Source organism: Marmota flaviventris, chromosome 18 (assembly GCF_047511675.1).
Source record: "Marmota flaviventris isolate mMarFla1 chromosome 18, mMarFla1.hap1, whole genome shotgun sequence".
Classification (NCBI taxonomy): Eukaryota; Metazoa; Chordata; class Mammalia; order Rodentia; family Sciuridae; genus Marmota; species Marmota flaviventris.
This window is the reverse complement of record NC_092515.1, coordinates 11,425,159-11,437,398: the sequence shown is the minus strand read 5'-3', so window position 1 is coordinate 11,437,398 and position 12,240 is coordinate 11,425,159. Positions and strand designations below refer to the sequence as shown.

The 12,240-nt window shown below is 52.4% G+C and overlaps 1 protein-coding gene across 1 annotated transcript; it reads left to right on the top strand.

The window, feature by feature from the left end:
- Positions 1-1,592: 1,592 nt before the first annotated feature.
- Irgc (immunity related GTPase cinema) lies at positions 1,593-4,596 on the top strand. The gene is made up of 2 exons (XM_071604648.1): positions 1,593-1,654; positions 3,143-4,596. The coding sequence occupies exon 2, from the start codon at positions 3,202-3,204 to the stop codon at positions 4,594-4,596; it is 1,395 nt and encodes a 464-aa protein (XP_071460749.1). The 5' UTR covers positions 1,593-1,654; positions 3,143-3,201.
- Positions 4,597-12,240: the final 7,644 nt, after the last annotated feature.

Here is a 12,240-nt window from a genome sequence, read left to right as displayed (position 1 = left end):
TCTCTTTCTCTCTCTCTCTCTCTTTTTTTTTAATATTTACTCTTTAGTTTTAGGTGGACACAATATCTTTATTTTATATTTATGTGGTGCTGAGGTTTGAACCCAGGGCCTCAAGCATGTTAGGCGAACGCTGTGCCACTGAGCCACAATCCCAGCCCCTCAGCCCTCCGTCTTGATTCCTGCCCTGAATCTGAATCCGTTCCTTCTCTCTGTAGCTCAATGCCTCTGAGTTCCCATTTGTTCTCTCTCTCTCTCTCTCTCTCTCTCTCTCTCTCTCTCTCTCTCTCTCTCTTGTGGTGCTGAGGATTGAACCCAGGGCCTTGTGCATGTGAGGCAAGCTCTCTACCAACTGAGCTTTACCCATTTGTTCTCTTGTCCCATCTTCTCTTCCTGACCTTCCTGGTTTTTCTTGGGGATTCTCTATCCTGTCATCTGCTTTTCTTTGTGGCACCAGGGATTGAAGCCATGAGTGCTACGTCCCCAGACATTTTTTATGTTTTATCTAGAGACAGGGTCTCATTGAGTTGCTTAGGGCCTGGCTCAGTTGCTGAGGCTGCCTTTGAACTCTCCTGCCTCCTGCCTCAGCCTCTGGAGCAGCTGGGGGTTACAGGTGTGGCCACTGCACCTGGCCCCTCTGCTTTTCTTAAGGGGCTTTTGTCTCTCCCTCTTTTCTCATTCTTGTCTCTCTATTTCCATCTTCCTCTTTTGTCACGCTGATGCTACTTTAAAAGATCAAAAGGAAGCAGAGGAGGACGGGAGGAAGGGAGACAGGCTGAGGAAGGCTGGCCCCTGGCCTGGGGCTGACAGAGGGGATGGGGCCGTGGGGTGGAGGGGAAGAGGGAGGAAGGCCAGCGCCCAGGGAGTCTGAGGCCCCATGTAGTCAGGGTGTGGCTGCTGCTGGGCCACTGTGGTCCTCAGTCCTGGCCAGGACCAGCCTGCGGTGCTGGCAGGGACTGAGTAGACAGCTCCCCGACTGGAACTGCGCTGGCTAAGTTGAATCATGACCCCAGGTGTAGAGAGGGGCTAGGGAATGGCCAGTTTGGGAACCCCATGGTGGCCTGCGTAGGGGTAAAGTGGTGAGTAGGTCCAGGCCCTCTGAAGCCAGGCTGTGCACTTGGGATTTTGTAAGGGGATCATGGAGACAGACCTCAGAGGGTTTTGAAAAAGTCTCAGTATTACAAAGATCTCTCTGACTCCAAGGCCTGCAAGGGGACTGAGGGCCCATGTGACCAGGTGGTGGCCCTAGGAGCAACTGGGGGTGGGGTCTCTGCTCCCGTGGGGCCCCGCCCCCTGACATCACTGTCACATTATTGCACCAGGCCTGGCAGACCAATAGGCTGCTGCTTGCTATTACAATGGGTCCTAGCAACTGGGCCTGATCAGGTAACAGGGGAGGAGAGCACACCAGCAGCCGGGAGAGTGTGAGGGGAGAGGGAGGGAGCACCTGCAGGGCAGGCAGGTGAGTCTCCAGGGCAGGGCTCTCCTGTCTCCAGGACTGGGCCTGTGGGGGTGGGCCTGCCCTAGGCAGGGGCTGGGGAGGTCCCAATCTTAACCCCTTCAGCTTTAATTTCAGCCCCACAGCCACAGACTTGTCTGCCTCACGCTGCTAGGACCTGCTAGGACCGGTCCCAGGCTCCCACCATCCCCTCCCCAGGTGGGTCCCACCTTGAGTTGGGTTAGGGAGAAGACACAGGAGGGGGTGGGTAGAGCTCGGTGGGGCAACACACCTACCCAGCTACGGGGATGGGACCTGGTAGGAACAATGTAATATGGGTGAATTTCTGTAGGGGTGAGGGAGGTCAGCAGAGGACAGGGCCGGGGAATGGGGGGCACAAGATGGGGGAGGGGAGGGCAGGGCAAAGAGACAAGGCGGGAGACCATGGCATGTGGCCTAACAGAGCAGCTCTTTAGTAGAGCAGAGGAGGCCTGGGGTCTGGGTTGGAGTCCTGGCTGTGCCTCTGGGTGGGAAGAGGGCACCTGTTTTGTCTGAGCCTCGGCCCCTCTCCCTATGGGGGATGGGGACACAGAGATGTGAGCATCTCTCCGGGGCTCCCTGAAGAGTCCATTTATTTTAGAGGTGATGGGCCAGGAGGTAGAGTGGACGGGAAGGAGGGCCAGGGAGGCACCAAGGTGGGAAGAAGGGGGCCATCGTGAAGGCTCCAGCGGGTGGGAGGACACGAGGCCCAGGAGGCCAGGGGGCCCGCAGAGCAAGGCCAGCCGAGGCCGGGCTAGGATTGAATGAGAAGGACTCCCTGTGCCTGGCTTCTTCCAGGAGCCGAACCAAGAATATCTTCCACTTTGGCCCAGGTTAGGGGAAGGAGGCTCAGTTGTCCCGCCAGCCCTGGGAGGTGTGCAGAATTAGCCTCCACGGCACAGGGGCAGCGGCTGAGGCTCAGGAGGGCGGGGACTTGCTTCGAGTCAGTCACGCGGCTAGCCATAGGACTGATAACAGCCGTGATGATGCTCATGACAGAGCACCTGTGGTGTGCGGGGGCTGTTTTAAATGTCATAGTCCATTTAATTCTCAACAATTCCAGGAGCTGATTTGCCATTATTATGGTTATTATCCACATCATCACAGATGAGAGTGAGGCCGAGGGAAGGAACTTGCCCCTCACTCAGCAAGCAGAGGCTCTGCTCTGGGTCTGGGTCCCATTCAAGGTCATTTCCTGCTGCTTCCCAATAACTGTGACAAGACTGCAGATGCTCTCTGGGCCCGCGCCAGGGCCGGGATCTGGGCTTAAGCCCTTTCCGGTGAAGGCTTGGCTAGGTTATGTGTGAGGCCCAGACCAAAACAAAACTTCAGGGCCCCTGGTTCAGATGTTATGAAGAATTTCAGCCAGTGTCAGCAGGGATTAAACCTGAGAGCACCTCAGGAGGCAGCTTGGTATATTATACCCATGACCCAGAAAAGCAAACAGGCACAGAGAGGTGCTTCATTTTGCCTCAGGTCCCACAGCAAGTTAATGACAGAGAACCTGGGCCTCAGAGGCTCCAAAGTCTCCTCATTAATGCCAAAAGACACTCGGGTTCTTGAGGAAAGCAGCTTTGGGGTCCAGGACTCCCTTCCCATGCTCAGTGTCGCTCTCCCTGACTCCTGCCAAAGCCCATGAGGTATGACCAGCTCCCTTCCCCTCTGCAGACGCTGAGGATCACGTGATTCTCCCCTGTCCCCTGGTGCACTCTGAACCACTGGTCACCATGGCTACTTCCAAGTTGCCCTCAGCGCCCAGGGAGGAGGAGACCACCATTCTCATGGCCAAGGAGGAGCTGGAGGCCCTGCGCACAGCCTTCGAGTCTGGCGACATTCCCCAGGCCGCCTCTCGCCTTCGAGAGCTGCTGGCCGCCTCGGAGAGCACCCGGCTGGAGGTGGGCGTCACGGGGGAATCGGGAGCTGGCAAGTCGTCCCTCATCAATGCCCTGCGCGGCCTGGGGGCCGAGGACCCAGGCGCAGCTCTCACGGGTGTCGTGGAAACCACAATGCAACCCTCGCCCTACCCGCACCCACAGTTTCCTGATGTGACCCTGTGGGACCTGCCAGGGGCCGGCTCTCCGGGCTGCCCGGCTGACAAGTACCTGAAGCAGGTGGACTTTGGCCGCTATGACTTCTTCCTGCTGGTCTCGCCCCGCCGCTGCGGGGCCGTGGAGACCCGCCTGGCCGCGGAGATCCTGCGCCAGGGCAAGAAGTTCTACTTCGTGCGCACCAAGGTGGACGAAGACCTGGCGGCCACCCGCACCCAGCGACCCTCAGGCTTCAGCGAAGCTGCCGTCCTGCAGGAGATCCGGGAGCACTGTGCCGAGCGGCTGCGGGCGGCTGGAATGGCCGAACCCCGCATCTTCCTCGTGTCCAACCTCTCGCCATCCCGCTATGACTTCCCCATACTCATGTCCACCTGGGAGCACGACCTGCCCGCCCACCGGCGCCACGCTGGCCTGCTGTCCCTGCCCGATATCTCCCTGGAGGCTCTGCAGAAAAAGAAGGACATGCTCCAGGAGCAAGTCCTCAAGACTGCCCTGGTGTCGGGGGTCATCCAGGCCCTGCCGGTCCCCGGACTGGCCGCTGCCTACGATGACGCGCTGCTCATCCGCTCGCTGCGCGGCTACCACCGCAGCTTCGGCCTGGACGACGACTCGCTGGCCAAGCTGGCTGAGCAGGTGGGTAAGCAGGCGGGGGACCTGCGCTCCGTCATCCGCTCCCCACTGGCCAACGAGGTCTCACCCGAGACGGTCCTGCGGCTCTACTCTCAGTCGTCAGATGGCGCCATGCGGGTGGCCCGGGCCTTTGAGAAGGGCATCCCTGTGTTCGGGACACTGGTGGCTGGTGGCATCAGCTTTGGAACCGTCTACACCATGCTCCAGGGCTGCCTCAATGAGATGGCCGAGGATGCCCAGCGGGTCCGCATCAAGGCCCTGGAGGAAGACGAGCCCCCGTCCGAGGTCAGCTTGGAGGCAGCTGGTGACAGTGGAGTGGAAAAGCGGGGATCCGGGGAGGGAAATGGCGAGGACGCCCCACTCTCAGCCTGCAGGAAGCTCGGCCTCCTTCTCAAGTACATTCTTGACAGTTGGAAGAAGCATGATGTGTCTGAAGAAAAATAAAAGTGCAGCCCCACCCCTGCCTCACCCCCAGACCAAGTCTTAACAAAACCAGCCAACCAACCAAACAAGGCCAATGTGGTGAAAATGAGACCTGCAGTTGCTGAGGGCTGGGGCGGGAGGCGCTGGGGGACTAGCACTTGCTGTCTAGGTGGGGGCGGGTGTGGTGGGAGGGAGGCAGGGAGGCTGGCCCCAGTCTAAGAGGGAAATACTGAACCCCTGGCACAGGAATTGACCCTGGAGGCGGGGGGAGGTCAAGGTTCCGGTGGTGGGCCCAAGGTGCCTTAGTGTGGTGTCTGTCTCCCTGGCCCCCACGTGGCCAAGGGGGATTTGTGTGGTGGGACTGCACTGCCTGGTTCCAGGACAGAAGCCAACTGTCAATGGCTGTGGGTGGCTGAGAAGTGGCTGGGTCCTGCTAAGGTACTTAGTTATTTAGTGCTGGGGATTGAACTCTGCTTGCACACTCTGAGCACATGCCTATCACTGAGGTACATCCCAGCCCCTGGCATGGACTTAGTTCAATCCCATGTCCCTTTCTGACAACCCCAGTATCTCAAAATCCACCTCTGGAGAGGCAGCCAATAGGTGCCTGGGATTGGCACAATGGTGCCTAGCAACAGGTCAAACAGAGGTTGGGGACAGCAGGCATCCTAGGCCTGCCTTGCTGCCTAGGGATGACCTGGGCAGGGGTGGCAGGGAGAGGGAGGCCAGGTGGCCTTGGGGTTCTCCTCAGAATGGAGCTTGGGCAAGACCAAAGTGAGAGGGCCAGAGGATGGTCTCCATGAGCACCCAAAAAGCAAGCAGAGGCAAGGGCCCAACTCCATGCCCAGACCTGAGCCTCTTGCAGATAGCAGTCCCATCTCTTGAGTGTAAAAGCGTGTGGCAGTGTGTCTGGTGTGTCTGCAACTGGGAGGACTCTTATGGGGACTTACCTCTCCTCTACAGTAGGCTGCGGAACAGAAATGGGGACTAGACTCCCTTTGGAGAGTCCCAGGGATGCCTGGCTGGGGTGGAGGGAAGGCGGCAGCCCCTGCCATGTTGGGGAAGCAGTTCCTGGGGAGCCGAGTCCTCTCCCAGGCTCTGCCCTTCACGTGGGGCTGAGGAGGAAGGCTTGGCCAGGACCAGCCTTGGAGGTCACACTGGGGGAAAACCCTCAAGATTCTTGAAGCTCTCAAGAAGGTTCCGGAGATTGTGTGCAAGGCAGATGGCAGAGGCGGTACTGTGGTGCAAGGTGGTGATCTCATCCCTAGGTGCTGGCAGAGTTTCAGGACCTGGCGATAATTCTAGTCTCAGATTACCCCTAAACTCTAGGAAAGAGTTCTAGATTGAGGGTCCAGTTTCTTCCTGGGGGATTTTGGGGGTGGCAATTCCTACTGCTTTGCAATAGAACTCTCCTCTTCCTGGGAGGCCTCTGCCAGAACCACTTGGGGTTCACATGGGCTTTTCTGTATACAGAAAAGGAGGGGTGTGGGGGGGATCATGGTAGGGAAATCCGAGACCTTGAGATGCTCCCAGATCTGTGTTCCAGACCAGTCCACATCTTCAGGCCCTGTGGACCCTCAGACATTATCCCAAATGCGTGGCATCCTGGCTCCATCTGGGATTTGATTGGAAAGGTCAGGAATGAACACTGCATGCTCTCAACACTGGTTCCAAGGTTAAGAGGAACAGAGTAGGCTAGGCATGGTGGTGCATGCCTGTAATCCCAGCAACTCAGGAGGCCAAGGCAGGAGAATCTCAAGTTTGAGGCCAACCTCAGTAAAAAGCAGGGGTGGAGAGGGGGCGCACGCGCACACAAAAAATGGGACACAGTGAGTTACTTTTCTCTCTGTACCCCCTGCAGTCCCCTCAGCCAACTTGTTCCCATATCTGTGCCTTTCACTTCTCTCTCCCCCATCCCCATCCAGATATCCACAGTCCATTCTAGCTTAGGCTTTCCCCTCTCCACCCAGGTTCATCTCATTCTAGATAAGACCACAGAAGGATCTTCCTCCCCTGCTCAAACCTTTTGTGGCAAATCACAGATCATCAAACTGCCCAGCCCAATGTTCAAGGCCCTTTCCCAGATGGCCCCTACCTAACCCTCACCAAAGCAAAGCTGAGTGGGCTCTGAGGAGTTGGCTGTGCATTTACAAGTGAGAACTGACACCTGCATTCTGTCCTAATCCTCACAGAAAGGGGACAAAGGTTGCAGTGGGGATGGGACCTGCCCAGTGTCACCCAGCAAGTCCCTGACATGGCAGGGACTAGATGCAGTCAAGCAATCCCAGTATGACTGCACTGGCTGTCCCCATCCACCATCCCAGTGAGGACACCAAGGCCCAGATGCAGGACAGGGCTTGCCTAGCCATTCGCTGTGGTACCTGAGCAGATGCAGGTACTCAGAGGCCAGGCCATGAGGGCGGGCCACGTTTCCACTAATGCACCAGATTCGCTGGGACGCTCTTCGGGTCTGCAGCACCCAAAGGTCTTGGCATGTGGAGGGTGTCCATGATCAGGGGTGTGGGAGTGATATGGCAAAAGGACCCTGAAAGAGCTGGTTTATATCCTGGCTGTGGAGGAGGCTGAAAGACATTTAGCAGGCGTTTTTCACCCTCCTGGGCCTTTTCCTCTTCGTGAAATAGGGATTTACTGAAATGATTCAAGTGGTTAGAACAGGGACCAGCACAGAGTAAATGTGAACGACTATGAGCCATGATGAAGGTCCTAGCTCATCACTGACTTATACTGTCAATCACAGTGCCTGGTGCATTGTAAATACAAAAAAAAACAACAACATTTAAGTTTGAATTCTAGGATCAGAAGCCCTCAGATCCATTCCCATCACCCCACTCCCTAGTTGGCAGTCTTGGGCAAGTTATTCATCCTTTTGCTGCCAAACACGGATAGCAGAGAATCTTCTTTCCTAGGCTATTATGAGCCAGGAGTATCTGGCAGTGACGGAGAAATGTTAAAAAAAGCACTTAACCCGGCATATTGTTACTCTCCAGTACTATTACTGCTAAAGCCCCAAATGCTTTGGATATGGTTGTGATTCTACTTTTATGCTTTCTTTTTAGTTTGGTCTTGAGGTTTCCTTGAGAGTGGACTATGTCAGGATAGCCACCCTCTAAGAGGGCAAAGTCAGTTCAAGTGTGTGTCAGGTGAGACACAATGAGGAGGCGAAACCAAAATGCACAGAAATTTATTACAGAGAAGCTAATGAGAAGTCTGGAGAAGGCAGCCAGCCAGCAGGTGGGGAGCATGGGGAAGACAGAGGACCTGTGGACTGGGCCCGGGCTGAGGCTCACGGGTGTTGTGGGTTGGCTAGTTTAAAACAAGCTTGAAGAGCGAACTCATTTACACGACTCTGATGTCCCGCCCCTTGCAGGTGGTTTCAAGGACAGCTGCCGGAGGGGACCTGTTGGGTTTTGGGTCAGTGGGATAAGGAACAAGTGGGCTCTATCATAAATAAAATGGAGGGGAAGTTTCACCAAGCTGGAGTGATAAGGTACAACTAAATTTCAAAACTTCTGTCAGGGCTAAAACCAGATGCAGAGGAGCAGAATTGTCAGTAATAGGCATGCAGAGGCCTCTAGAGAGAGGGCAACCCAGAAGATACTACCTTATCTGTCCTACTGAAGGTCAAGAGCTGAAGACCAAGAACCAGGGGTCTGACAACCCTGGCAAAGCTGAGCCAAGCCTCAGCCAGTTCAAGATATTAATGCTGTTGCCAGAGGAGGTCAGGGCTCTGAAGGCCTTCAAGATGCGAGCCTGCCAGCAGTCGCTGCCAAGTCGCAGTCACACTTCATTTGCTGGAGAGTCAGGCTCGACACTGGCTGAGATGACTCTGGCAAGCTGACCTTTCCAACACCACCTAGGGGCTGGGAAACCAAGACCCCTGCTCAGCATGCATGGGGTATGGTGGAAAGGACTGTGGAGCGGCACAGTACCTGCTCCCCAAGTACCCCAAAGCCATCATCGAGGGCCTGCTGGGTACAGTCACACCCTCCTGGAAGGCTGACAAGACGGTGGGTGGTGCTAGATGCACCTCAGAGCATCTCACTCCATGTGTGACTAGCTAGCAAGATCCTGCAGCAGGTGATGATATGATTCTATGCCTAGAAGACACAAAAAGCTCCACCAGAAAACTTTTAGAATTAGTAAATGAATTCAGCAAAATAGCAGGTTATAAAATCAACACCCATAAATCAAAGGCGTTTTTGTATATCAGTGACAAATCCTCTGAGAGGGAAATGAGGAAAACTACCCATTTACAATAGCCTCAAAAAAAAAAAAAAAAAAAAATACTCGGGAATCAATGAAAGAGGTGGAAGATCTAAACAATGAAAACTACAGAACTCTAAAGAAGTCAAAGAAGACCTTGGAAGATGGAAGAATCTACCTTGCTCTTGGATAGGCAGAATTAATATTATCAAAATGACCATACTACCAAAAGCACTATATAGATTTAGTGCAATTCCAATCAAAATCCAAATGGCATTCCTCATAGAAATAGAAAAAGCAATCATGAAATTCATCTGGAAAAATAAGAGACCCAGAATAGCTAAAGCCATCCTTAGTAGGAAGAGTGAAGCAGGTGGAATCACTATTCCAGACCTTAAACTATACCACAGAGCAATAGTAACAAAAACAGCATGGTATTGGCACCAAAACAGGCTGGTAGACCAATGGTACAGAATAGAGGACACAGAGACAAACCCACATAATTACAGTTATATTAGACAAAGGTGCCAAAAACATACATCGGAGAAAAGGTAGCCTCTTCAACAAATGGTGCTGGGAAAACTGGAAATCCATATACAACAAAATGAAATTAAACCCCTACCTCTCACCATGCACAAAACTCAAAGTGCAGATGCTATGTTTTCAGAATTAAACCAGAGACTCTCCATCTAACAGAAGAAAAAGTAGGCCCTAATCTTCATCATGTTGGATTAGGCCCCAACTTCCTTAATAAGACTCCTATTAGCACAAGAATTAAAACCAATAATCAATAAATGGGATGGACTCAAACTAAAAAGTTTCTTCTCAGCAAAAGAAACAATCTGTGAGGTGAATAGAGAGCCTACATCTTGGGAGCAAATTTTTACCCCTCACACATCAGATAGAGCACTAATCTCTAGGGTATATAAAGAACTCAAAAAGCTAAACACCAAAAACAAACAAACAAAAAAAAAAAAAACAACAAACAAATAACCCAATCAATAAATGGGCTAAGGACATGAACAGACACTTTTCAGAAGAGGATATTCAATCAATCAACAAATATATGAAAAAATGTTCATTATCTCTAGCAATTAGAGAAATGCAAATCAAAACTACTCTAAGATACCATCTCACTCCAGTCAGAATGGCAGCTATTATGAAGACAACAATAAGTGTTGGCGAGGATGTAGGGAAAAAGGCACACTCATACATTGCTGGTGGGACTGCAAATTGGTGCAGCCAATAAGGAAAGCAGTATGGAGATTCCCTGGAAAACTTGGAATGGAACCACCATTTGACCCAGCTATCCCTGTTCTCAGTCTATACCCAAAGGACTTAAAAACAGCTACTACAGGGACACAGCCACATCAATGTTTATAGCAGCACAATTCACAATAGCTAAACTGTGGAACCAACCTAGATGCCCTTCAGTAGATGAATGGATTAAAAAATGTAGCATATATACACAATGGAATATTACTCAGCAATAAAAGAGAATAAAATCATGGCATTGCAGGTAGATGGATATAGTTGGAGAAGATAATGCTAAGTGAAGTTAGCCAATCCCAAGAAAACAAATGGCGAATGTTTTCTCTGATATAAGGTGGCTGACTCATAGTTGGGTAGGGAGAGGGAACATGGGAGGAATAGACAAACTCTAGATAGGGCAGAGGGGTGGGAGGGGAAGGGAGAGGGCAGGGGGTTAGCAATGCTGGTGGAATGTGATGGACATCATTATCCAAAGTACATGTATGAAGACATGAATTGGTGTAAACATACTTTATACACAGAGATATGAAAAATTGTGGTATATATGTGTAATAAGAATTATGATACATTCCAGTGTCATGTATTTAAAAAATAAAAGCAATTTAAAAAAAAGAAGATCCTACAACAGGGTGAACACTTCTACCTCCCCTGTTTTGAGGTAGCTAAGGACTCCATTACCTCCCACAGCCACTACCCCAGCACCTTCTCCAAAAGACTGCTCAGCCACATTTGGGATGGCTGTGGGCAATAGCTAGGGGGTCAGTTGCAGGGTCTGGAGACTTGGATCCTTAAGGGATTGTCTACCCCTTCCCCTTCATCTTCCAGCTGAGGCTCAGAGTGGGAAGAGGGGTTGCCCAAGGCCACACTGTGTGACTGAACCAGGCCCCACAGTGAAATCCTGCTTACAGCTGCCATTTCCTGAGAGGTGGCTCTTGTCAGTCACTGATGACAGAGAAAAATAATGTAAATGTCTACTGTCCTATGTAGAATTGAATTTGGGACTTAATGGTTAAAGAGAAACGGGTAGGTATACTAGCTCCTACGTTTGCAAAGTCAGAATAGTGCAGATGCTGTTTTCAGTTTAGATCTGGCAATGCAACAATTACCACACACCTTGCTTTATAGACAGGGAGAGAAGCCCAGAGGTTTGGTAACTTGCCCAAACCCACAGAGGCAGTGAGGCTGGGATCTGAACTGAGGCAGCCTGACCCCGGGGCTGCCATTTTAAAGTCACATGCTGTGCTCAAGGCAGGTGCTGTGCCCAGGCAGCTGTCGGTATGACAGTGCTCTAGCATGCACTGAGGGAGGGTACTTGTTTGCAGAAGTGGACAGCATGAAGGAACCCAAGGTCTCCCTATTCTCCACGGTTGGATTGGGCAAGGGCAACTTCCCATGGCTGGAAAAGATGATGGTGAAGGGACTGCGGAGCCACAGGCAGCATTTCTGGTACCCATGCCCAACATCTTGCAGCCCATCCTAGAGGAAGCTTTCCTGCAGCAGCACATCTGGCTGGTGGCCACTGAGGTCTGCAGCATCAGCCTGAGTGCCATGCCGGTGCACAGGGTGCGGCACACCCTTGCCAACTCCCTCAATGGCCGCTGATTAGCAGATAGGCCAGCTCGGTACAAAATCTCAGCAGCGGGGCTGGGAATGTGGCTCGGTGATTGAGTGGTTGCCTAGCATGTGCAAGATCTTGGGTTCAATCCCCAGTACTGCAAAAAAGGAAAAAAAAAAAAAATCTTGGTGGCAACTGGGCCTCTCGACCAAGATCACCAAGGAGCTAGTAGAAGAAATGGGAGGCAAAGTGGCCCTGCTTTCACTGTTGTGGGCACCCCCAACTAGCTGGGGAATTGCCCTCACCACCATCTACCAGCCGGGTTGCACGGCCCTGGATGTGGCAGCTGATGATGCCCAGTCAGGCCTTCCTCCACATGCCAACCTCAAGATCCTAGGGGAGGGGTGGAGTTGTGGCTCAGTGGTAGAGCAAAGGGCCTGCATTGCCTGTGAGGCACAGGGTTCAATTCTCAGCACCACACAAAAATAAAGGTATTATGTCCAACCAAAAAAAATTTTAAATCAAACAAATAAATAGATCCTAGGGGAATCCAACCTATACCTCACTTATGGGCTCATTTTTTTCTTTACCCTGCCACTCCCTCATTTCCTCCT